The 27,295-nt window shown below is 45.1% G+C and overlaps 1 protein-coding gene and 1 pseudogene across 1 annotated transcript in view; both read left to right on the top strand.

Moving 5' to 3' along the window:
• The window catches only part of LOC130384902 (tyrosine-protein kinase JAK2-like), a 38,246-nt gene extending 19,216 nt beyond the window's left edge, over positions 1–19,030 (top strand). The window contains exons 8-23 of the mRNA XM_056593299.1: positions 624–781; positions 5,830–5,941; positions 6,095–6,281; positions 6,839–6,963; positions 7,756–7,890; positions 10,039–10,129; positions 11,663–11,790; positions 12,904–13,042; positions 13,488–13,639; positions 15,163–15,313; positions 15,578–15,714; positions 15,923–16,112; positions 16,736–16,860; positions 17,364–17,536; positions 18,570–18,687; positions 19,004–19,030. Coding sequence (XP_056449274.1) covers positions 624–781; positions 5,830–5,941; positions 6,095–6,281; positions 6,839–6,963; positions 7,756–7,890; positions 10,039–10,129; positions 11,663–11,790; positions 12,904–13,042; positions 13,488–13,639; positions 15,163–15,313; positions 15,578–15,714; positions 15,923–16,112; positions 16,736–16,860; positions 17,364–17,536; positions 18,570–18,687; positions 19,004–19,030 — 2,148 coding nt within the window. The remainder of the gene's footprint in view (positions 1–623; positions 782–5,829; positions 5,942–6,094; positions 6,282–6,838; positions 6,964–7,755; positions 7,891–10,038; positions 10,130–11,662; positions 11,791–12,903; positions 13,043–13,487; positions 13,640–15,162; positions 15,314–15,577; positions 15,715–15,922; positions 16,113–16,735; positions 16,861–17,363; positions 17,537–18,569; positions 18,688–19,003) is intronic.
• A 313-nt stretch (positions 19,031–19,343) lies between these two features.
• On the top strand, positions 19,344–25,162 carry LOC130384901 (monocarboxylate transporter 13-like; annotated as a pseudogene).
• Positions 25,163–27,295: the final 2,133 nt, after the last annotated feature.

The following is a 27,295-nucleotide window of genomic DNA, read 5'->3' as shown; positions in this document are numbered from 1 at the left end:
CACTGGTGATGATACTTCAGGAGAAAAGGAGAAAAGCGCTGCTTAGTCCATTAATATCAGGGGCTTGAGGGACATATGCAATTTATTACATTTTGACTATAATATTGTGTTGGAAAATAACATTGATGATGAATATTAAATCATATTCTGTTAATTATTTTTAACAAAAGAGCCATTTTCACAACTTCTTACTACTAAATGAGTCTGCTAGGCCTCACTTGCTGAACAGTTACTCGGTTCCAAACTAATTTACATCATGTCAAGGAGTTTTCGGTAAACTTTGCCCGCAGCAGTTTTTCCATCATAGCTCAACAACCAGCATGGAATATCCTCTAAAAATGGTTGGCATAAGTTTGTTTTGTTTTTTTGCTCCGTCAACTTCGAATTTTATAACTTTTGTGTGACTTTGTGTTTGTCTATGTTTCTGGGCTTTACTCGCACAGTTTTCTTTGTATTATTGTTGCAAAAACCTTTGGAGTCATGGAGGCTGCTCAAGCCATCGACTATCTTCGATTCAGTCGAAGATAGTCAAGGGGAGGACTCGTATAGTTATTACAAGGGGATGAGGGGATGGCAGGTGGTAGATGGGGATTCCTCATGCTTGTGGTTTCTCCCCGTCTCAGGACCTGGAGTTCCCTAACCTGGCGGAAGCCCTGTCCTTCGTGTCCCTCATCGACGGCTACTGCCGGCTTACCACAGACGCACACCACTACCTCTGCAGGGAGGTGGCGCCCCCTAGGCTCATGGAGGCCATCCACTCCCACTGCCATGGCCCCATCTCGTAAGTCTGCAGTGGGACGTGGACTATCCCTCCTCGTTGCTCTGGCACACAGGGCTGTCAAAACGAACTTCGCTATTCGAATACAATTCGAATTTTAAAAAAAGGAGAACATTCGAGTGCGGCAACTAACGTTCGATTTATTTATTTTTTTTGCAAATTTTGGATTTCCATCGAGAAACGGGAAGATTACATCCAGAGAAACCGTCATTTGCAAATTATGCTGCAAGTCGTTCAATTTCCACTCGACTACGAGCAACATGAGCGCACACCTCCATTTAGTGCATTACTCGGAGTACGCAGAACAGTTAGCGGCTGAGGAAGAGCCACGGTCAAAACAGCCAAGAATAACATCGTTTTTGCCTCTCTCCTCATCTCGTTGTCTGCCAGCTGGGCGGCAAGAGACAATAACGAAAAAGCTGAGTTTATCTGAAAAGATATGAGGCCAGTTAACATCTCGCAGGGGGACGGGTTTAAGGAGTTCATCCGCGAGATTGAGCCACGGTACACGATTCCCTCTCGTGGGACAATTACCAACAGAATTGTAAAGCTGTATGATACCACTAAAGAAAACATCCGTGAAATTATTAGTGGACAATCGATCGCCCTAACCAAAGATGGATGGACATCAGTGGCCACGGACTCATATGTGACGGTCAGGGCACATATGAGTCCGAGTCCGTCCCGCATATGAGTCCGTCCCGCGCCCTCTGGTGGACGCGGGACGTAGGCCTAATAATAAGATGGTATCGGTGTATATAATGATATAATAAAAAAACAAAATATTCGAATATTATTCGAATATTCAACATAAGAAGCATTAGAAATTCGAATATGATTTGAGGGGAGGATTGACAGCCCACACCCATGCATATTTCATCAGAACAGGACATTTATTCAATTAGTTTAAATGTGCTGTAGGTAAGGTGTCAAGGTTATTATTTGAGTGTCAGAAACGCAACAGACATCCGTAGCTTATGAGTGAGTATATCTGCTTTTTTTGTCGTAAGGACTGGCTGTGGAAAATGCCTACGGAAGCGATGTCTGTGGAAGAGATGCAGATACATCTTCACGCTACCAGCGTCTGTCTCATATGGTGTGAAATGAGAGTCAATTCCGCAAGCAATCTTGCGCAAGCACGCAGGCGCGACTAGTGCGCAAGCACGCAGGCGCGTAGCAAGCACGCCTGCGTGCTTGCGCAATAGCATACTGCCTGAGAAGGCAGTATCGCTGTCAAATCTGTCCCTGGGAAAAGTAACGTTGCGCCAAATTGAAAAAGGAACTTTGTTTCGTTAGAGTATTTTCAGTAGTTGCGAAAAAACGTTACTTTTTACATGAAAAAGTAGTTACGTTACTGTATGACGCGTTATTTACTCTGTAACGCGTTACACACAACACGTCTACCGTTCACACCGGTCTCACGGTAACGGCGAAATCCATACAGTAGCGCAAATTCGGTGTACTTTCTATACCGTTCACACCGTACACCTCTAGTGTCACATATTGAGCGATAGAGCAGTCGTGGGAGGGCAGGTTTTAGGGCAAGTCCATTGTCAAAATCCTGTTCTCTTATGCTTTTCTACCACCTCTCTTGACTTTAAAAATCTTCCTACATTACCTTTCATAAAGATATTGTAAATGATGTTGCCACTTGAAGGCAACAATAGTATCATGTTCCCGTGACTGAATTGCTTTTTGCTTTATATTGTGAATGCAGCGCGAACCGTGAGCACCACAGCCGGGCCTTCACCTCAGCCCTAATTGCTGAGAAAATAAATCATCGCGGGAAAAAGAAGACACAGTACGCTGAATTGAAAGCGTTTAACAACTGCAATCCTTTAATTAACGATGACAAGGATGTAGGCTAAACGAATAGACCATAACATAAATATCATTCTCCGCAACAAGAAACATACTCTAATGAAAAATCTGGAGAGAAAAAAGTAAGAGGTCACAAGTGCAGGCTGGAAATGTATTTCTTGCATTTAACCTGTAGGAGTCTGTATGCGGGTTTTGCACCGCCCAGGTATTATAAGGCCAGGTGTGTGTTTGTCAGACACTGAATGTCAAGGGAAGAGGCGGAGGTCAGTTTTCAAACCGACCGTCCCTTGTAGGTGTGCCGCAGAATCTTGATGTCGGTGGGCTGACTTTGTCAGATTTGTAAGGCTGACAAATCCGCCGCTGACCCAAGTGGATGACTTCTCAGTTGTAAAAAGTAGACAACTCCAGCGGTACAGCCAGCAGTGCAGAAAACAGTTTGTTTTCTTACAGCCTGTCATCCATGGATATCTCCGATAATTTTCGGTTTTGAAGTGCCTTTCCACTGTCTTAACCTTTTCTTTTAATTCCAGTTCTGGAGTTGGTCTTCCGTTTTTTATTAATTTAAGTTTTCTGTGGAAGGCCGCCTTGAAAAAGGCGATGGTATCAAGCTAGACACAACGTTGCTCTCGTCTTCCGCCATGATCGCTCTCACCACTCTGCCCCGCACGCTGTTCGGACTTCACGAAGGCCTACGATCTTTTGTTTTTGTCCCACCCACTGAAAATCAAACCGTGATTGGTCAATTTTACCATCACTCTCCAAACCAAAACACATAGCTTGGCCTTCCTCGAGATTCGTGAAGTCTTAACCAATTAATGAGCCAGCTAACCGGGCTTCGATAGAGACAGACTATTCTGATTGGATAACATGTTTCAGGACAGTAACCCTTTCATTGCTGATGTGATCTTGACAGTAAACTTAACTTTAGAACATAGATGAGAGAAATTGTATTTAATGTATTGTATTCAATTATATTAGTTAGATTTTTTATATATATATATATACGGTACATATATTATTTAAAGGCACACTGTAATATTTTAAGTCATTTATTACTTCAAATCAACGTATTCATTCATAAGTCCTCATTGTTGTAAATTTATCTCTGCCAAAAATCTCACTTATCCTCATGAGCGAGGAATAATTTATATGTAGTTACATAGGACGGGTAAGCTTCATGGAGGCTTCCATGTTCTTCTGGGGCCGTATTCACAAAGCATTTTATCTTACCGCTAGGAGTGCTCCTAACTCGCGCTAAAACATTTTACGTAGGAGTTTTTTCTTAAAAGTTATTCACAAAGCCGCTGAGACCTACTCTTACTAAGGATAAATCACAAAGAGTGAACTAAGAGTGACGCGCCGTTGCTATGGATTACGTCGATTCTCGTGCACGAGTTTAGAAGCGGTCAGTTCGGTGATTGGTTGTTCAGACGAGCCCACTGAATCACCGAAAAACAAGGAAATAGCCTAGGCTAGAAATGAATTCCCATTAAGTAGTTATAGTGCAGTTAGCAGAATACACGCATGATGACAATTTTGTGCAGACCACGATAATGACGTTGTAGCCTGCACGTTCAAGAGAGAGAGAAAGCAAACAATAAAAATACGTAAAATCTAAAAGAAAATAAATGTTACGAACTACCCAAGTGTTGACTGATTTGTGCCAAGGTGTTTACCTAAAATGTGTTTTCAAAGTGATCCCTAAATGCCTGTCCACTCGGTTCCACACGGCCAAATTCCTTGTAATGTTGATCGCCATCATCATCATCATCATCATCATCGTCTGGCTGTGGAATGTTCCTCCGCTTGCAAAGGTTGTGTAGAATGGCACATACAGTGATTACTGTGCTTGCCCTCTCTGGGGTGAGGCGTATTTCGCCGTGAAGGACATGAAACCGACGTTTCATCTGCCCAATTCCTCTCTCCACAACATTTCGTGTATGTTTTTGTGCTCGCAAAGAGCCAATACGATGTGTTTTACGCATAGGACTAAGCGTAATCTGCGTAATCACTTACATGTTACACTTTAACTGTGCTCCCGGTTGTGGATTAAGGTAGGGTGTCTAGAGCCACGTCTTGCATGGATAGTCACCGTCACCCAGCAAGTGACACCCAACTGGTACATCTCAAAAAGCTGCCTCAGACCGCTCACCATTAAAATGCGCGAATCATGGGTAGCTGAAGATCCAGGCCACTTTGCAACAACATCCAGTAGGCTATGTTAAAATTTGCATCAAAAACAACCTGCGTGTTGATGGAATGCACTTTCTTTCCCACTATTGACGAACACGTCCTCGTCTTTTGATGGCGCAATTATTTTTATTTTTTATAAGTTATATATATTTTTTTATAACTTATAATTTTTATAACATTTTATTTCGGGACTAATCGGATTATTCCTGTTAGTCGGGGATGTTATTGCATCGCGCATTAACTCCACAATAAGTTGAATACCCTAACATTTCGTCTCGCAGGCATTTTAAGATTCTTTGTGAATAGGTCTTACTGAGTTAGGAGTCCTCTTGAGGACTTTTAAGCTCTCCTAGACTTAGGTGCTACTTTTAGTCCTAAAATACTTTGTGAATTGCTCTTAGTGAAAAAAGTTAGGAGTCCTAAATTTAAGAGTGACACGCCCATTATTTTTAGGAGTTACTCCTAAATTCGCCAGTTAGGACCTACTTTTAGCCCTAAGATCCTTTGTGAATACGGCCCCTGGTCTATGAACTGCCGAGAGGGACAAAAAGCACGTGGTACAGGAAATGCAAACGTGTTTTCACTCTGAGCCAGCGTGAATGATGACTGAAATAATTCACTATCTTGCTCGAGGAGTAATTACTCAGTCATACTCAACATTAGCTTACACTAATGATTCAATGCATTTTGAAAGTAGTTTGAAATAACAAACCTCACCATCACTCGAATGACTCGATGAGGTAGTATTGGATGTCATGACACAGCTTCTTGGCACATACTGCCCACCATAGTTTTTGAACAAGCGCGCACTATTAATTTGAATGCAATATACAATTGTACCACTAGATGGGAGTAATTTTTACCCAGTGTCCCTTTAATACGCATATTTTTTGGTTCAAATTTTTTAAAGGCCTTCTCTGAATGCGTAGAAGGCTCTGAGGGTTCCCCTCTGTGTGAATGTAAATAATTTGTTGTAACAACAGTACTGAAAGCCTTGTTTAGTGCAGTAATATTCTGTCCTTGTTCTTCTCTTTCAGGATGGATTTCGCCATTAACAGGCTGCACAAGGCAGGAAACAAGAGCGGATTGTATATTTTGCGACATAGCCCCAAGGATTTCGACAAGTATTACCTTACCTTTCCTGTAGTGGTGTGTAATTATTACTATTTTAATATATTTCAATGACTTTATAGTTTAAAGAACATTCAATAATTGTCTAGTCTGTTGTGTAAGTCATGTGTTAATATCATGCTGGGCGTCTGTCTGCCTATTTGTCTCCCTACCTGTCTGTCTGTGGGCCAGATGAACGACGTGGTGGAGTACAAGCACTGCCAGATCAGCCGGTCGTGCGGCGGGGAGTTCAACCTGAACGGCACCAAGAGGACCTTCATGGGTCTGCAGGAGCTGCTGGCCTGCTACCACAAGGAGACGGTGCGCTCCGACGGGGTCGTGTTCCACTTCAACCGGGGCTGCCCGCCCAAACCCAAAGGTACGCGCCCCGGCCCGGGGAGGGGAGAGGGGTTTCAGAGGGACGGCCCCGGCCCAGTGAGGGGGGAGGGGGAGAGGGTGGAGAGGGGTTCAGAGGGATGGCCCCGGCCCAGTGAGGGGGGAGGGGGAGAGGGTGGAGAGGGGTTCAGAGGGACGGCCCCGGCCCGGTGAGGGGGCCAGGGGGAGGGGAGAGGGGTTCAGAGGGATGGCCCCCATGTTATTTTGCTATCTCTGAGATTTTTGCAAAGTAAAAAACGCATGAAACAAAATGGAAAAAACCCTAAGAACTGAATTATTATGAGTAGTAGTAGTATCAGTATATTATTTCTGAGGCTTCCTGTTCAAATAAATAATTTAGATATTATTATTGTTACATATTTTTATGATAGAAAATGCACATATTGTTCGATTTACTGCAAGACTTTTAAATAGGTTCCTCTTTTGAGTTGAGCTTTCATAAAAAATAAATAATCATGCACCCCAATGCTGAGTCATTCAGTGTTATCAAATCAGCAACTTCTGGACTCTGACAGATGTTGTCGTTGTTGTTGTTGACAGAGAAGTCGTGCCTGCTGGTGTGCAGGAGAGACAAAGGTCTGGACGTGGCCGCCTCCCCGTCGCTCCACAGACACAACATCAGCCAGATGGTGTTCCACAAGATCAAGAAGGAGGACCTGCAGTTTGTAAGGCCTTGTCTCTGGGCTTCATTGCACTTTAGAAACCCTAGCTCTCATCATTCGCCCCTGTAGGTCCTGGTATGGTCGGACGCTCCGACATGCTGGCATTCCTGCTTTTTATACATTCTTTACCTTTTTAAAGCGATAAATAAAATATATCACTGACGTTACTGTCATCTACTCCTCGGTGGATCCCAGTAATGTACGATTATATGCATCTATAATTGAAAACCGAATCCTATGTATATATATGTATATATATATATAACAAAGACAAAAGGTGACTCAAGATTTGGCTTTTGTCATCTGAGCCAAGAAGAGCCTCAGTTGTGTCTGCCTGGAGGCCGTTGTGTTAGCTACGCTGCTGCGGTTGCCGCCTGGCTCTGAAAGAGGCCTTCTAAACCCAATGGGACCCCGGGCCCTCTGAGATCTTGTCATGTCACACTACATGAAATATACAGTCACTCTTCAGCTTCTGCTTATTGCAGAAATGTCCACCCTCAGGTGCTTTGGATACACATGTGATACAAGCACAGCCATGCTATTATTGAGCAGCTGAAGTTTTGCATTTAGAAAGAAACTCCTGTTGGAGATCACTGTTTCGGTAGCCGGTGTTGACCTTTTGCGATACTGAATGGGGAGAATATTCCAGTCACATTTTTTTATTTGATTCATTTATTTCTGTGTGGATGTCTTTTCATTGATGCCATCGCGGCTCCATAGTCCTCTCCTCTGCTTTAGCTTCCGTCTGTGGAGGCCTTGCGTTAATCCCAGCCCCTGTCGGCCTGTGTCCCCCAGATGGAGAGTCTGGGCCAGGGAACCTTCACCAAGATCTTCAAAGGCGTCCGCAAGGAGCTGGGCGACTACGGCCTCCTGCACCAGACGGAGGTGGTCATGAAGGTCCTGGACCACGCCCACAGGGCATACTCCGAGGTAGAGGCACCCACCTCGCGTCTTTCAGGGTCCACTGAGTGTTCATACTATAGTAGGAATCTTGACCGCTCGTTGGTCCCATGGCCATGTTGAATTTGTGTTTCCACTAGGGATGAGTCGGTCGCGACCGATTCGTTCACAACGAACGAATCCTGAACGTGAAGGACAAGAACTGGTTCCCCAAAACAAGAAGAACTGGTTCTTTGATTCATTTTTTTAACATAAAACAAAAATATGGTCACGTAAATAAATTATACAAACGAACAGAGCTTCGTCTCCCCGCGACCTTATATCGATTGAGTCTACAGCGTTCTCAAAGATTCAGCCAATGAGAGGTAGCAATGGTGTTGCCATGGCACCTGGGTAAACAAATGACAAGGTGGTACCGTCGAATTTGCGTGCTTTCTCTGTCTGACGTATCTTGGGTCATACCATTCGACGTGGGGCCACTCGTATATCCCCCTACATTTCCGAAAATAGACTTGACCTCCATCTGTTTATTGGATAAACGCATTTCCCAATCCCAGGAGTCTTTGCTCCATTCTACGTCAATTCAAGAACAAACAAAGATATTAAACTGCAGTTCGTATTTTTTATTTATGACCATTAAAGTTCTGTAATGCCTGAATAATGAAGAATTAAATGTAAAGTAAAATAAAATTATAAATATAAAACCATGAATGAAATATAGATAGTAAGCAAGTGGAATAAATATTGGTGGGACGTTTGGTTGTATTATATAGTATATCTTGTCGATTTTCACGCGGGGTAGAGCCTAGAAGTCGCTTAAATTATGGTCAGGGACGTTTCGCGGGTAGGGGGGCAGACACCTGTGAGATTCCCTGAAAAATGACGTAATCAGACGTAACGAACGAATCAAAACGAACTAATCAAACGAACAAATCGTTATAGTGAACTGAATTGAAAGAACTAGTTCCCGGAAAATAATCATTTTGCCCATCCCTAGTTTCCACCACAAACCGCAGTGCTGTTTTAGGGCCGGATTCATGCCATGGTCCAAAAAGCCGTTTTAACTTGATCAGTCCTGATTTAAAGCAGATGTTCACTTTAAAATGGCAATAAAGCAACACTATTGATGAAAGCCCTTCCAGGACATTGGAACCCATCGGGACGTCTGTGTGCGGACCGTTTGCTAAGTTCTGCTACGTTGCTCGTGTCCAGTCTTGGTTGGATGGAATTTCAGCGCCTAGAAATCTTTTGGTGTGCTGTACTCCCTCAAAAATGTTACAATTATCCCTGACCCAAAATATATATTTTGGGGTGTTTCCAAGCAAATCTGCAATCGTTCGCAAAGCATCACAAATAATTGTATTCAGTAAATCTGATGAACACTACCCAAAATAACCACCTGCATCATGACTAACCCTAACCCAATTACTACAAATGAAAGGCACTCGTTCTTTTCTCAAAAAGTGATGTTGAGAAGAACTGTCACACAAATCAAACATAAAATAACTAAATAAATATTCAAGTAAAAAATACTCAGTTTCAAGCTTAGAAATATTCAATAGTGAGGCCAATAAACAAAATAAATATGTAAAATAAAAAGTAAACATCAATAGAAAAAAGTGTTTTTGTCTGAACGTTCTAGGTGGAGGGGGGCGTGTTATGACCCATGGCCACTATCGCGTTATAATGAGCGATGTTGTATATGATAACACACTCTGCGTAACACACTCTGGGGTTATGGCTCCACATGGCCACACACTGAAGACTCTTCCAACCCGTTTGAGATTTTGTTTTCTTCTTGTCACTTCCCTTCAACGTAGATCACATCTTTAGTATCTTTTTCGTATCTTTCGTATCTTTTTTTGTCACACTCGTCCATGTTTGTTTTCGTATTCGCAGAGAACGTGTAATGTACATAAAACAGAAGCAGAAAGACGTAAAATACTGCCGTAAAGTAAAATAGGGATAGGAACAATGGACTATGGAAATATCTATTGATAGTAATTTTTCTCCCTTCCCCCCCCGATTTTATCTCATCATTTCGAACAGCCCTAGTGTGGAAAACACAAAACAAGTGACATTTTCCCACATCCAAACCCAAGAATATACCCCCTTAAAAAAACGTTGATTCCAACAGCATAACAAACCAAATGCGTGATGTGTTTCTCCTGTCCCCAGTCCTTCTTTGAGGCAGCCAGCATGATGAGCCAGCTATCTCACAAACACCTGGTGCTGAACTACGGGGTGTGTGTCTGCGCCGGGGAGGACAGTGAGTTTTTCTGCAACTAGCCTCACCCAACTCACTCCTCTGGAGGGACTGCTGTCTTTGGAGTCAAATGTGCTCGGTTTGCATAACTCACAATTTAATCTAACTTTATTTGTATTGCACATTTCATATAAACGGTAAGTACCCTCATGTGCTGCTTAACATTAAAACGTCCTATAAAACAACACGTCATGTTCATAGAATACATTAGGAAGTGCTTACAATATGAGAAGCTAAATACAGTACCACACCGTTACCACACAGACCACACATAACAATGATGAAAAAGCTGAAATTTGCGATATGGCAAGCATCCAACCCCTTTAAAAACAGAACGCTCTTGCGGTAGTATTTACACCAGCATGACTTCTCTAACCATCTTCCCGTTTTCATGTCCCACTTTAAAGCGATCCGATGAGACAGGGCTTCACACCCCCCTTGTGGATTCATTTAATGCAGAGAGGGCAGGGGAATACGATGGCTCTGCAAGCACAGAGTGGGCAATCGGTCCTGCATTTCTGTGGGTGCACATCCCCTATTGTAGGAGGGAATCTAAATTCGAATCTTGACCATATTTAGATTTAAAAACGTATCGAAGGGAGCAATGCTTTCACAAGCCTGTTGAGATGGATGCAGTTCAAAAGGGATCCCAACTTGATACGCACACACACGTACAGGGTTCAGGCTAGCACAATCTCCAACAATGGGCGGCAATGGAGAAAACGTGGTGAAGAATTTACATTGCTTTGGTCAAGTAAAGCATGTTTACTAATTGAAATTAAGGAATAAAAAAATAAATGAAAAAGTTTTGGCTGTTAGAACCTGATCTATTGTTTGGACTGACCTGGACATTTACATTTACAGTCAGGGTATTTAGCAGACGCTTTTATCCAAAGTGACTTACATTAAGTACATTTGTCAGAAGTGACCACCCAACAGCTCATGTCTGCAAAAGTGATGGAAGTCCATGGATTCTCATCCTAATCCCTCACAGCCCACTGGGGATTTATTTTACCGTGACGGGTCGTTGGTGGCGGCCAGCAGCAGCCGTTTCGTGATTGAAATCGATGGGAACTGAACGTTTTGCTCGCTGCATTTAAGTTGCTTAGAGCCTTGCTGTTTTTGCCATTCATCCCTTGCGTTTTTTGTGGAGCGACCCCGATGCCCCGAGGCTGAAAAGATGTCGTAAATGTTAATCGGCCCTTGTGTCTGTGAGGAGTTTGGATACAAATCCGTGTTGTATGGACAAGCATTTTGACGTCAATGTCTCGGGACTCCTTTTGTATCTTCTGGATACCCAAAAGCCTCCAGCGTAATGCTCAGAACCCTTCAGTCATGTACTTGGGGAGCTTATATTTAAGATATAAAAATACAATTATTCCAACTCCCCCCCGCTTCATGTGTGCTTCCTTCCTTTTAGACAGGGGCCACAGTTTGAGTAGCGAGCCGGGCTAACTATCGCTAAGCCTATTGTCGTTGTGTCAAAAGCTTCAAACGCCATGTGTCCGCTCACGCCCATGCTCCACCCATCTCCAGATATCATGGTGCAGGAGTATGTGAAGTTTGGCTCTTTGGACACCTACCTGAAGAAGAACAAGAACTCAGTCAACATCCTGTGGAAGCTGGAGGTGGCGAAGCAGCTGGCCTGGGCCATGCACTTCCTGGTAAGCACCAATATGTATTCCTGAGAAAATCGATTTTCCAATCCAGATGTGGATAGGAGACATATTATGGTGTTTTCCCAACAAGAAAACATAGTATTTGAGTTCCAGAAAACATGTTTTTGAAGCTGTTTGCTGGAAATAGCTTTTAGGAAAAAAAGACTTGTCTACCACTATTCCCCTCTGTTTCAGTCACTTCAGAATGCGCTGTTTCTGGTGTCTGTAGCTTTAATGCAAATGAGCTGCTGCCCATTGACCAATGAGCTGTCAGACTGAACAATAGCATGGAGGAGAAGGGATTGTTGTTGTTTGCGGACTCCTGGAGCTCTATATTTATATAATATAATATATATGGGTATAATATTATATCTAATATCACAGCCAAAAGCTATGTGCGGCTCGGAAAATATTATGAATCATAAAGACTGCGTCTGACGTCTCTGGCACTTCCACAACAAGTAAAGACTCGCACTGGGGGATATCTCGGCCATGTTTGAGAAGAATTGGGGGAAAACTAACTTTGGCCTTGACTCTCTGAAGTCTATGAACCACGACATGGAGCAGAAAGGGATTGTACCGAGCTCCTGGCGGCAGTCTGGCAGCTCAACTCCGGGAATACAATCCCAGAGCTGAGCTGCCGCCGAGTTCCCCCCGCCGGAGCTGCTCGTCCGCTGGTCCACAAAATCTTAGCTATGCTCTGATTGGAGGGGATAGGGGAATTGGGAGGTAGTATTCAACTTCCTACGTAGGAGGGGGCACCGAAACTCGCTTGTTTGGTAACTGTTGGCGGGGTACTTTCAGAAAAGCATATCACTCAAAAAATCATGTACAGACTTTTTTCAAAGTTTGTATGCGTGTGGGAGCACCAGAGACCCAAAAAAAAAAAAAAACACCCCATATCCCAGGAAAAGTGTTGTTTCGATAATATGTCCCCTTTTATGAAAACAACGTAAAAGTCGTTGTCTTTGGCAGGAAAACAATGAAGCCAGGTCAGATTATTCCTTAAATTAAAATTTACCATTGTGTCCCAGGACCAATGACAAAAATGGCTCTCTATGTTCAATGATGATACACAAGAGATCAACCATCTTTCACTTTCTCCTTTGTCGAATGTAGGAGGAGAAAAACCTGGCCCACGGGAATGTCTGTGCCAAAAATGTTCTCCTCATCAGGGAGGAGGACAGGAGGAATGGAAACCCGCCCTTCATCAAGCTCAGCGACCCTGGCATCGGCGTCACCGTCCTGCCCAAAGAGAGTGGGTCCCTGTCCACTTCCTCCCACCGTGTTGTTGTCATTGCACTCTTTTACCAGCAGGTGGCCACATTTAGACTCATCTGTGAATACACTTTTCCACTTTTCGGTTAACAATAATAATTGTACCAAGGTAAACAATTGTCCTCAAAAGAGAAGTATTAAGTATACCATTTTAGTTTTGTTTTCAGTTATGGCATCTTCCACACTTCCACTGCTGTACACAACATAAAACCCCATGGGTTATGTCATTTCTGTATAGTGCGCTCACCGCCTAAAATGGAAAGTGTAACATTTACGTTCAACGCATTCTTTATTTCAGTTATTATTACATATATAACAATGCAGCAATGACACTGCGTATTGATACATACCACTTGATATTAAAACTGTACAAAGAGGGTCATCCTCACGTGTCCGACCTAACCACGGTGATCTCCTAACCCCAGTTCTGACGGAGCGGATCCCCTGGATGGCCCCGGAGTGCGTGGAGGAGCCCGGCAGCCTGAGCCTGGCCGGGGACAAGTGGAGCTACGGCACCACGCTGTGGGAGATCTGCAGCGGGGGGGAGAAGCCCCTGGCCGCCCTCGACCACACCAAGGTCAGCCCCCTGCACAACGTTAGACCTTTAGCCCATGAACTCCGGATCCCCTCCAGTGCACCGGCTGCAGAGACGACCCCGAGTCGCCCTTTCACACGTGCGACACACAGCCGGAGATGAGGGACATCAGACGTGTTCACACGTATCGGAGATACTCCGGATACTTAAGGCGAGGGGTGGCCCCTGGGCAGAGAGTGTACATTTACATTAACATACAGGCCGTGTTTCCCATACACAGACCAATGTGTGGCGCAGCGCCACAGAATGAACACTGAGCGCCACAAGTTGATTCTGCTTTTATTTATATATTTTTTACGCAATTTTGAAATATAAATATTGTTCCTTTCATTCATCTCTGCATAGCACTCTTTCTCCTGGTCATTCTCGTTCACACACGCACAAGCACACAGAGACGAGCGCGCATACATGCCGATGGTGCGCGGGTACACTACCACTTATTGGATAAACCTGCGTATCACTGATACATGCACACACACTGACAGCGGATTTGCCCGCTCCTCCTCTCAAAGCGCTTACAAAGGAAAACCCGAAGCAGCGCGATATTTGCGATTAATGTGAAATGCGGTTATAGTTTATGTATATATTACGGTGTTAGAACCCCTGCCCGTTCTGCCAGTGATTTGAATTCGCTCTGCAGCAGAGGCTGGAGATGTGGAAGTGGGACGGTCCACTTTGAAATGTATTTTGTGCGCGATTACGCGAATGAGCAAACGATACAATAAGAACATTTGTCAGAAGAACAGAAACAATATATGGTATAGAACCAAGTGCCAAGCACTAACAATTGTTAGATGAATGCTCAGAACTAAGAATGCTAAGAACAAATTTTTAGTTCCAGGACGTAAAACATAGAATAAGTGCGTAAGGGGGTAGGGGCGTGAACTCTAAACAAGTGTAGGAGGCAGGAAATGACGCAGAAAGTATGCAGAATATCGCGGGTGAGGCGTCCAACTCTGTAATGCTGAGTCTTTCTGCAGTGATATCAATACTGCATTTATTGAAACGTATCTACAATATCAACAGAAGACTGGAAAGTAGAACGCAAAATACAAGTCAGAAGAGAAAAGTGCGAAGCATCTACACTATGTGCTCCCGGTTTCATGCCAGACGCATGATAGAACAGTATATGACCGCTCATCAAGTTTGGGGTCACCCAGACAATTTCATGATTTCCATGAAAACTCACACTTTTATTCAACAGTTTTCAGCTATGCTAACATAATTGCACAAGGGTTTTCCAATCATCAATTAGCCTTTTAACACGTTGAGCTAAAACATGTACCATTAGAACACAGGAGTGATGATTGCTGAAAATGTGCCTCTGTACACCTTTATCGATATTCTGTTTCATTGAAAAAAACTGTTCTTCGATGAGGACATTTTTAAGTGACCCCAAACTTTTGAGCGGTAGTGTATCTGCTAACGACAAGACTCCAGGAACCCAAAGGGCGTGGGGCAGCACAGAGCCAACAGATGTTGTTGTCCCCCCACTGGTTCCACAGAAGCACATGTTCTACGCCGAACGGCTGCAGCTCCCTGCGCCCAAGTGGACCGAGCTGGCCAACCTGATCTCCAGCTGCATGGACTACGAGCCCAGCTTCAGGCCCACCTTCAGGGCCGTCATCAGGGACCTCCACAGCCTGTTCACCCCCGGTCAGTCTGCAACCCCACCACGCACCACGCTGGCCAGCCCATGTGGGGGGAGCCGCCCAAATGGACAGCTAGACCATATGCAAGACAGCTAGACAGACAGACAGACAGACAGGTGGCTTATCAGAGCCAGACATAGTGCAATACCTACACAGACAGACAGCTGTACAGACACACTAGTCCCAACAGACTAATCCAGGTTTATGGTGAGTTTTTGTATGATTGAATGAATGAATTGAGGGTGAAGGTTAGTCTGTGTGTCCCCAGACTACGAACTGATTGTGGAGAGTGACATCATGCCCAACAAGACGCTGAGCTCTGGTTGGGTGACGGGTGGCTTTGAGAGCCAAGAGCCCGCCCAGTTTGAAGAGCGACACCTCATATTTCTACAACAGCTCGGCAAGGTAACAGAGATTTACTGGTTGTACCGTGGCAACGTAACTGTGTGTAGCGGAGATAAAGGTTCATCTCTAAAGCGACTCTAATGACACAGAACGATTAACCTTTTAGATGTATTATTAACCTTTTAGATCAACTTTGATGTGTAACACACAGAAAAAGCATTTTGAGCTGGACCCTCCCCCACATTGTGCATGTGGTCTATTCCATCAGGGCAACTTTGGCAGTGTGGAGATGTGCCGGTACGACCCACTGCAGGACAACACGGGGGAGGTGGTGGCCGTGAAGAAGCTCCAGCACAGCACCGCCGAGCACATCCGGGAGTTTGAGCGGGAGATCGAGATCCTCAAGTCGCTGCAACACGAGAACATCGTCAAGTACGAAGGAGTGTGCTACAGTGCAGGTACACTCGGTTGTTTTGATAATAAGAACTCTTAAAAAAAATAAGGGATTTTTTAACAAACTTTGTAAAGCAAACTACCCGCAATGTTTTGTATATAACATGGGGTAGGAGAAAAGCTAGGGTGAATGGCAGGTTGTTTCACAATGTTAGGAGCATGGAGCTAGGAAACCTGTTGGGTGGAAACGACGCTGCTAAAGATATCAAAGGGGACCTAGCCTTATCATTTCCAGCTTGCTAGATGTCCAGGCACTATAGATTGAGATTTGGAGCATTTAGCAGATGCTTTTATCCAAAGCGACTCTCATACGTACATTTGTCAGAAGAAGGGGACACAATATATTGCTGTCGGTAAAGTAAGGATGTTCATAGAACCAAGTGCAAAGCAGTAACAATCACTACCCAATCCACTATGGAGGGAGCTACCTCACTCTAGCCCTATGGTTTGTCTTACCCATTGCTATGTTCACGAAAAGTTAGTTGTTTGCCCTGTGGTAGCATGTTGCGTTGCAAAAACAAGTCAAACTATCACTCTTAATTGAAAGAAAACATTAACATGCAACCGTACCTCAACGTTGTGGTCGTCATTTTCTTAAGCCATGGTTCTGTTAATCATCCCCTCGTAGGCCGCAGGAACCTGCGTCTGATCATGGAGTACCTGCCCTACGGATCTCTGCGAGATTACCTGATCAAGAACAAGGAGAGGATAGACCACAGCAAGCTGGTTCACTACACCGCTCAGATCTGCAAGGTACCTCTTCCCTCCTCTAATAGGCCAGTGGGTTCACCTCCAAAGGTTGCAGGTTCAAAACCCCAGCCCCACTCTGAATAATATGCCTTAATGCCCGGTAGGCTTCCTAAATACCCGTATCTGTAGTCACTACATGTCACTGTGAATGGTCACCTTTGCGTTGAGCTGTTGACAGATGTTAAGTCTGCGTGTCTTTTAAATACACTGTTTATATGGCGTTTTCATATTCCCATGCCAAAAAGCATGCATGTTAGGTTAATACTCCAGTGTCTTGAGCCAGTCAGCCTAAGACCTGGACTCGGCCCCCAGGCGACTCACTGTGGCCCCGCAGTGCTCCTAGAGTTGGGTCTCAGGGCTTCCGTTTAAAGAACATTCAAACTCATACTGAGGTTACACATGCAACTCGGAGCGCCTCACCTAATACGGATTGGTTAATGCTACTGCTGCCGGTGCCCAAAAGATGTGTAACTATCCATTTGCCATGTTGTTGTCATGGCTTCTAGGGGATGGAGTACCTGTCCAACAAGAGGTACATCCACAGAGACCTGGCCACCAGGAACATCCTGGTGGAGAGCGAGAACCAGGTGAAGATTGGGGACTTTGGGCTGACCAAGGTCCTGCCTCAGGACAAGGAGTACTACATGGTGAAGGAGCCTGGGGAGAGCCCCATCTTCTGGTGAGCACTGGTCTTACCTACCCTTCCCGTCCTGGCCATAACAATTATAACCCTAGCCCTAGCCCTATCTGACCTTACCTGTTCCTATCTGACCTTACTTGACCCTACCTATCTCTATCTGACCGTACCTGACCTCACCTGTCTCTATCTGACCTTAACTGACCCTATCTGACCTTACCTGGCCTTAACTGACCCTATCTGACCGTACCTGTCCCTATCTGACCTTACCTGTCCCTACCTTTCCCTATCTATTAGGGTCAGGTAAGTGTTTTTTGTTTTTTTTCAATTATTTAACATTATATATATATTTTTTTTTTTAAATAACCCTGTTCTGATTTTGTTTTTGTTTTAAAAAACATATTTTCTTTTTTGAAAAAATAACTTATTTTGAGAGCCTCTACCGCAATTTCGTTGCACTTGTGCAACGAAATAAAGAGATTCTGTTTCTGATTCTGATCTAACCTTACCTGACCCTATCTGACCTTAAAGGGGACCTACAAAAAACGATGTAGATATTCGGAAAACTCTCCTCTCATTTGGGCGCTTTCAGCATTCTCTGTCAACGCTCGGTTTCGTCCTTCTTCGCCCCCTCGCCCCCCTCCTGGCAACCCAACTCCGTTGTGATTGGTTACCTTCCTTGAAGTGCGCGCGGGGCAGATTGACCAGGCATATGGGGGCGCGGCAGGAGTACCTCTACGTAGATGATTTCCCTGAATGTGAACAAGTGAATCGCAAACTTTGTCCCGAGTGTTTAGCGCTCTGCACAGCCACCCCAGGCTGTCAGCAGGGTATACGTCGAAATGCATGTACGTCATTATTTGACACTTTAGTATGGTTAAACATGACTATCAATAATTATAACAACGTTTATAGGTCATAAAAGTCGAAAATGTCCCCTTTAACTGACCTTAACTGACCCTATCTGACCTTACCTGACCCTATCCGACCTGTCCTGCTGACACGCTGTCAAAGGCCAAATAATAAGGGTCAAATATATAGTAAACTTATGAATGTTTGTGTTTGTGTTGTACAGGTATGCCCCAGAGTCTCTGACAGAGAACAGGTTCTCTGTGGCCTCAGATGTGTGGAGCTTCGGGGTGGTGCTGTATGAGCTGTTTACACACAGTGACAAGAACTGCAGTCCACCGGCGGTGAGGCCTCCCACATTCAGAACCTGTGTTGTACGACTCCAATGTCAACTATATACATGCCTCTCTTATCCTACAGTGATGAGCTCTCTCTCTCTCTCTCTCTCTCTCTCTCTATCTCTACTCTCTCAATCATCTCTCTCTCTCTCTCTCTCTCGTCTCTCTCTCTCTCTCTCTCTCTCTCTCTCTCTCTCTCTCATCTCTCTCTCTCTCTCTCTCGTCTCTCCTCTCTCTTCTCTCTCTCTCTCTCTCTCTCGTCCTCTCCTCCTCTCTCTCCCTCGTCCTCTCTCCTCTCTCATCCCTCTCTCTCTCCTCTCAGATGTTCATGGCCAATGATGGGGAATGACAAGCAGGGTCAGCTGATCGTCTACCATCTGATTGAGCTGCTACATAGTCTGGCAGCCGGCTGCCCTCAGCCCCGGGCTGCCCACAGAGGTGAGGAGCGTGGATCATCAAATGATTCATTTACTAGACAATTGGAGCAGGGTTGGCACAGTGTGTGTAGCAAGTGCTCTCACTATTAATTGGGCAAGCACTGTGTCAATAAGAGCAAGAGACGAGTGGGTCCTGAACGCTGTCGCCGGGCCTGACGTTGGGGGTGTTGTTGATGGCGTTCTCTGGCTCCTAGATCCACGACATGATGCAGGAGTGCTGGGACAATGAGCCAGCCATGCGGGCCCTCCTTCAAAGAGCTGGCCCTGGGCGTGGACCTGTTCAGAGACAGCAGGGGCTTCTGAGGGTTCGGATGGGCCCCTGGTGGAGCCAGGGTTGTGCTATCCAGGAGGTTGCTGGTTCAAATCCTGGACCAGCTTTAAAATAAACAAGAACCTCATTGCCAAGGTGCCTCAGAGGAAGCACGCCTGCGCCTGCTCAGTGGCCAACGTGTGTGTGTGTGTGTGTGTGTGTGTGTGTGTGTGTGTGTGTGTGTGTGTGTTGTGTGTGTGTGTGTGTGTGTGTGTGTGTGTGTGTGTGTGTGTGTGATTGTGTGTGTGTGAGTGAGAGAGTGAGAATGTCAGCTAGCGGGGCTAGCTCTGATGTCACCCTTTCCCTAAAATATTATTACAACTAACAACGCAGTTTTCTTATGTGTTAATGCATATATTTGTGTACAATGTAATTTTATTTTTGTTGTTTTTAAACAAAGGAATAGTACAGGATATATTTGATCTGCTTACGTGCAGTCATTGTAAATGAGGTAAATACAGAGGTGATTATATACATATTTTTGTTTGTTTGCTTTTGTTTTCACTGTGAAGCAAGTGGTCTGTGAATTACTAAATAAACACTTGTGGTTCACGATGTGTCATCTATTTAGAAATCAGATCAAATTACAATTCCTACAGATAACTAACTACACAATGAAATGAGCCATACTGTATTTATGTAGTCATTTGGAAAGATTTTAAACAATGTATGGCCTGCATCTCGCTAAACCCATTGTAGATGTTTATATATTTATGCTATTCGTAAGATACTAGGATTGAAAATACTCAGTCTAACTTTTATGCAAAAAGTAAATTCGACATTGCTTGCATGTGCAGAAGTCAATATAATAATTTTTAAAAAGGCGACATTAAAAACAGGAAAATCCAGATAGGACACGTTGAAACACATTTACATTAAAACACAATGGAAGTTGCATTTCATTAAAATAAGCACCAGAGTTTAAAAAGCAACTTTTAATTGTAAAATATTAACAGACTTGGCGACAGGATTGTGACAACCGATGGACCGACAGGGGGAGTATGGTGAAGATAAATCCTGCACCGCAAACACACTAGTCAATTCTGCAGCAGTTCAAGTTCGGCTTCGAAACACTTGCGTCAGCAACATGTCTGTATAACTTCAGTCACACCCTCAAGCATGCTGACATCGTTTGGCTGTAGGATCGTGCTACATATTAGTAGCCACAGACCCCCGTCCAACCCCGGCGGCTACAGCACAGTCACACCATGAAGCCCCGTGAGGGTGGACCTCCAGACGGCGGTATGGCTGGGTGGTCGTCGCCTCGTCCTTCATCATCATGGGCCTCACCGCCGGGTCATGAAAAACCTCGGCCTCTCTTCCTGGAGATCCAGCGTCACTTTGGAGTTCTTAACAGCCACCGCGTCGTGGGTCACCTCCACCACCATAGCCATGTTTCATTTAGCAGGTAAATGATCGTATCGTTTAGAAGACTTGTAAAGGAGGAACAGTTACAAATCTTACGTAATTAGATACTTCATCCCCTTGGGAAAAATTCATGTATGCAGTTGCAAGACAGTACAGTAGGCCTACAGTCGACCAACAACAAAATGGAGAAACAGTCAAAGTCAATTAGTGAGCATTATTGCACATAGTTGAAAAAGTGGTCGGTTTGATCCTCCTCCAGCCCGGTGGCGAGCTCCTTGAGCCTCCTGTTCTCTCACAGAGCGTAATCGTGGCCGAGGTATACTGAGCACCGCGGCCAGGTGCTGGCCTCCCTGGACCTCGGCCTCCCCTGGATGTACTGCAGCCTCGGCGTCCTGCAAGGTAGGGCCTACGGACTTCTCAAGGTAGTGCCTGCCCTGGAAACTCGCTTCGAGTCTGTGGTCATCACTGTTGTGCTCTACCTCCATCCTTGTTCTGAATTAACCCTAACCCCAATTCAGGATTACCGTTTTAAATACAAATCCTGCTCAACTAATTGTTTTTGTAAAAGCGCTTATGCTATTAAACATAATTTACCTCAAATTTTACCTCTTAGACATGTTATGTATAGTAGCCTAGCCTATTTCATGCTAAGCAAAACATTTATTACTAAATCAATGTCTGGTATGATAATTTTGCCAAAGAGTGGGAAAAGTTAAATAACATTCTTTAGCCATGGAATCAATATTTCCTGTAGGAAACGGCCGTTTCTTCCTTTGTTTATATGTCTCTTGGGTACAATGAAGCGCGTATTACCGTATGGGGGGCATGGAAACGCATCATTTGCGAACAGAAATGACTTCCCGCGCGCACAGAACTTAACGCAGTCGACGGGATGTTTTATGAATTTATTTGATTTTTTTAATACTTATTTCGTGGGCACAATTTTTTTTTATGGGCGGCTCTGAATGATCGTCCCCTCCATGCACACCTGCAATCCGCACTTCGGTGGAGGGTCATTATACAATATTGCGTTGTTAATTATGAGCCGTCTTGAAGATAAGGCGCTCAATAATTAACAACAAATATTTCATAATTACTACCCTCCAAACTATTTTTTCGAAATTTGCGTTGACCAAGGCAGGTGCTTCAATCCCACCCCGGGGTTGAATTTCTTGGAGGCCCAACACATTCATTAAGTGCTTGGGAGTTTCCTTGGTGTAACATGAAACAGGCTGACATTTAACCAAGACTCTGCTCTATAGCTGCACACCTGCTTCCCAGGGCACTTTACAGCTTAGGCGGCCGCTCCAACACGCCTGCCGCTTTAACTACGTCGTCATAAAAAAATGGTTTACAATATTTGAAGTAAAAATTGCACAAATTCTTTAACTGTTCTTGTTTCAGTTGTATTTTGCCAATGTTGTTCAGCACTTTTCTTTTGAATATTTCTAAAGTTGAAATTGCACAAACTCTTTTACTGTTTTTAATGTTTAAACTCGAGCGAATGATGAATTAGTATCGTTCCACCTGAACCATGTCGTTGACGTCGTGCCATCCAAGCCATCCGCTCCGCCTGCTTAACGGGGAGAAAAGCAGGTGGCATTTATTTCAGTCTTTGCGTTGACTTTATAGGTCATTTCGCTGCTTCTTCGCTTTTTGTGTCTGAGCACGGGTTGGATGTGCGCGCGTGTTTTTCTTGCTCTTGATTTATTTTAGCAGTGTTATGTACCGACGCGTGCTAATCCACACTCGGCAGTTGCTTTTTGAATGTGTTCAGGAGCCCCTGTCTGTCTGTCTGTCTGTCTGTCTGTCTGTCTGTCTGTCTGTCTGTCTGTCTGTCTGTCTGTCTGTCTGTCTGTCTGTCTGTCTGTCTGTCTGTCTGTCTGTCTGTCTGTCTGTCTGTCTGTCTCGTCCGTCCGTCCGTCCGTCCGTCCGTCCGTCCGTCCGTCCGTCCTCCGTCCGTCCGTCCGTCCGTCCGTCCGTCCGCCCGTCCGTCCCCGTCCGTCCGTCCGCCCGTCCGTCCCGTCCGTCCGTCCGTCCGTCCGTCCGTCCGTCCGTCCGTCCGTCCGTCCGTCCGTCGTCCGTCCGTCCGTCCCTCCCTCCCTCCCTCCCTCCCTCCCTCCTCCCCCTCCCTCCCTCCTCCCTGCTCTCTTTATTTCTTAATCCCCCCCATGTCTCTCTCTCCAGGCACGGGCATGTCCCTGGCCTGGGTGCCCTGTAACAGCATGGTGAGCCACTACTTCCAGCACTGGCGGCCCGTGGCGTACGCCCTGGCCAGCTGCGGTGAGTGCGTGTTTGCCGCCTTCTTCAGCCTGTTCTTCCAGTGGCTCATTGACGCCTACACCTGGCAGAGCGCCCTGCTGCTCATCGGGGGCCTCCAGCTGAACCTGTGCGTCTGCGGGCCCTCATGAGGCCCCTGGGGTCCGGCGCCCTGAACCCGGAGACCGGGGGCGAGTGCGCCCCACCCAAGGCACCACGGAGGATCTTCCACTGGAGCCTGCTCCGCCGGCCGGAGCTGCTGCTCTACATCGTGTTTGCGGTGACGGCGGCGGCGGGCTTCTTCATCCCGCCCCTCTTCCTGGTGCCGCACGCCGCCCGCCTGGGCATGGACCCGTACCGCGTGGCCTCGGTGCTGTCCGTGCTGGCCACGGCGGACTTGGCCGGCCGGCTGTTCTGCGGCTGGCTGGCCCATCGGCGGCACTGGAGGAACTTGCAGCTGCTGACGCTGGCGGTGACGGCGCTGGGCGTGGTGGTGGTGCTGCTGCCCCTGGGCGCCCGCGGCTACTGGGCCACGCTGGCCTTCTCCTCGCTCTACGGCTTCCTGTTCGGCTGCGTGGTGGCGCTGCACGTCACGGCCATCGTGGACGTGGTGGGGGGGCTGGAGCGCTTCGACAGCGGCCTGGGGCTCTTCATGATGTTCCGCACCGCCGGGGGCTTCCTGGGCCCCCCGGCCGCCGGTGAGAAGGGGGGCGGGTCTGCTGCTGTGGGCCTTGAAACAAGCCCCTCCCCCAGTCAGGTTGAACATGATCGATGCACTAATGCTAGGCTCCATCTCTCTTCTTGAGTCCTTTCTGTTGATTTCTTGCGTTTAACTGGCGTTTTAATTCTTAGATTTCATGTATATTATATATACCTTCTCTATCCCCAAGTTTTATACTGATGCACTTGTTTTCACAACAGTGGTGACTTTGAATGTTCTATTTATCGACCTCGGCTGACCGTTGTCTCCTCCTTCTCCTCCTGCGTCTGAAGGCTGGTTGGTGGACGAGACGAACGACTTCAGCGCTGCGTTCTTCCTCTCGGGCTTCTGCCTGCTCTGCTCTGGTGTGTTTGTGCTCGCGGTCGACGTTCTCGTCCAAAAGAAACTGGGCGGGCGTGCCAACGCGGCGACGCAGGACGGAGCCGCCGTCCCCTGAGTTCTGCCGACGCCGGACCCCCGAGCCACACCCCCCCCACATCGTCTGTCCAGACCCCCTCTTGTAGAGCGAGAACCGTTGGTTTTAATGTCGTTCCATTTTTTATGAGCAAACTTTTTGCACAATGATTTTATTTGCTTAAAAGGAGACTCCTCTCCAACAACAAACCAACAATAGAAAGGTGCGGTCTCCTGTTAAAATTGTGCTAATGCAGTATGAACTGGAGGTGCAAGGTTCTAGCTCTATTGAGTTAAGCTCTAGTCTGAGCAGAGATGCACAGCTCTGTGAGTCTGTGACATCACTGTGGAGTCTGGCTCCACAATCAATCGTTATGAATATAACCATAACCCTATTTCAGGATTACTGTTTTAAATACAAACATTGCTCAATTAATTGTTTTTGTCAAAACACTCTGCAAGGCTTGTTTATTGCTGTGACATTCGTTTTACCTCAACTTTTATCTCTTAGACGTGTTATGTTGATTTCATGTCAAGCCATGCATTTTATTAAATCAGTGTTTGGTATGATTGCCAGAGAGAGTGTGGAAAAAGAGAAATATTTTTGCAGTCATGCATGCAATATTTCTGTTGCAGTCTAGAATGGGAGCGGCTGGAATGGATGTATTGCTTGATGAAGAACTGTTGAATTAAACGACCAGCGTTGTTGTTTCCCAAGCAGGGAGGTCAAGATCGACTCAGTAGCCCATATTTGACCAATCCGTAGCTGGATGGGTAGACGACTGCATTCCCCCGTTTGTCGAAGGTACCTCAATAGTATGTCTTGAGATTTTAATTATGCCCCATAATTAACTAAGTTGGAACCCTTAATGTGGTCAGGTAGTCCTGTTTAACTATTCATCTGGTATTATATTAAGGGGTCTACTTATATTGTAGCAGAAAATGTAAATTGTACATTTCCAGCATATTATTTTAATAAATGACATGTGTCTAACCTTTCACCTTATTAGAAAAGCCATGGTTGCTGTCGAGAGCAAATGTAGTAAAAACTGCGCCTGGTATTCCAAGAAACTAGGCTACTCCAACTCAAATACATCCAATCACATTGTTCTGTCACTGCTTGTTTTGAATTAAGGTGCAACTCAATCATTATCATTGCACATGATGAGTTGGGACAGCTGACATGACTTCTAAACATGTTGGAGGTAGTATCAGGATTATGCCTATGTTATTTATGAGGAAACATGTTTGAAGGCAATGTTAGCAGTATGATATAGAGCGGGAACAAATATAAGTGGGTTAGAGATGCACGCAGTGTTTAGTACGGAAGACGTTGATTAGTGAGTCTTGTAATGGCTAATCCACATCCCACCAAGTGGTTAACAAGGGGCCCTCCCTTCTAGGTCATGTTGAGAGTAGCCTTCTCCTGGGTGTATAGTTGTAGCATTACATGATGTTGCTGCCTTAGTAGTTAGGAACGCATGCACATAGAGTGTAATTCCTAGTCTTCATTAATGTTTTAGTGTGTTTCATAATGAGTGGGGGCTCTTGACATGGTACAGGAGGAGCTCATCTCTAGGACCCTTTTTAATACAGGTCAACCATGTTATAGAGGAGAAGAATCATTCCAGAGGTTGAGAAGCCTCTCTCTCTAGAGCCGGAGAAGTCCTGCTACACGGTGTTGTATTTAGGAATTAGGGAGGACCAGATTTCTTTTATTTAAAGGAGTTTATTTACTGTATTTCTGGATGAGAAAAATTCATACCAAAAAGACATCTACCAACACAACACAAACTCATTATCTATAATTAAAACAATTTAAATGCATACCAATGTTTGAAAGGTTGTAAAGTGATTCCTGAATTGCTGGGATGAATCCTGTCTCCACTGCTCTATGTCCTCATGGTTAAATTTTCTGTGGTTTCTGTCTGACCTGTTTTCTGTGGAGGATCAGGGCCGTTGATAAGACCTTATTGATTAAATCACATTATGTTGCTTTCAGATACTTTACTCAGGGTTTGAATGAATGCATGGAATTATTATTAAAATACAGCAAGAATAATATAATGATAACAAATAAACACAATAGAATAAATAAAAACACATTCAGGGTCAGCGATAGGCTATAGGCGTTACATTTGAAATAATCAAAGTACTTAGAGTATATTATATATATATATATATTATTTTTTAAGAGAGTTAGCTGCCTGGCGGACATCCACGTCATGTCTGACCTCCACACATGATCACGAGGCCTCAAAAGCAGAACAAGCGCGTCATTGCTGGACTGGAAGTTGGAACCCTCCCTTCTACAAAGCTGTTACTCGGCCTAGTAAGTTGTTAGTCGGCCTTGATGGCCATCAGTCCCTGCACGTCTCACAACCACTTTGTCTTGAAGTAGCCTTTCTCACATAGCTAGAGCAAATGGGCCTCATAAGGCCTGGCTATAAACAATTTCTCGAGTTCAGAAATCCTTATCAATCTATGTTAACCTTACAGCATTGCCAAAATGAAAAAAAATCCATAAGTAGCCTATGACTTACGTGAGTTACATAGGCCTACATAGATTGCTATAGCATTACATTTACTAACTAAATGATTTTAAAAAGTTGGCCTTCGTAAAAAATACATTCTTCCCACACACGATTCGTTATTAAATATTTGTATTTAAAATTATGAAAAGGCCGGCTCTTCGCCAAATCATTTTATCAATGTAAAATACATAAATTACACGCTGGCTTTTGAGTTAGGTCGGAGATAGGGTAGGCAAAACGTTTCCAATTCCTGATTCTACCGCTCGAGCCGCCTCTCGAGTCCTAGCCGCCTCTCAGACGTCCGGTTAGGAAGATGGTGCTCCCTCTCTACTCACATTATAGGACACCAATGTATGACTTCCGTGGTCCAACTGCTTGCCTTCATGGATCAGCCTTTGTTGGTCCTCAGCCACTCCTTCCCGCTGTTTCACCTTGAACTTGAAGCCTGCCACCGTCTCCCCAGGTCGGACGTTGTATGTGTGATTCTCACCCTTCTCCGTTTTCAGGAACACTTGGATGTTCTTGGGCTCTTGGACCAGCACGAAAATATTCGCACAGGGTAGCACCCCATAGAAACTCAGGTCTTTTAAGT

The sequence above is a fragment of the Gadus chalcogrammus genome, chromosome 6, assembly GCF_026213295.1.
Source record: "Gadus chalcogrammus isolate NIFS_2021 chromosome 6, NIFS_Gcha_1.0, whole genome shotgun sequence".
Taxonomy (NCBI): Eukaryota; Metazoa; Chordata; class Actinopteri; order Gadiformes; family Gadidae; genus Gadus; species Gadus chalcogrammus.
Note: the sequence above shows the minus strand (reverse complement) of the source record. Positions and strands in the feature narration are given on the sequence as shown.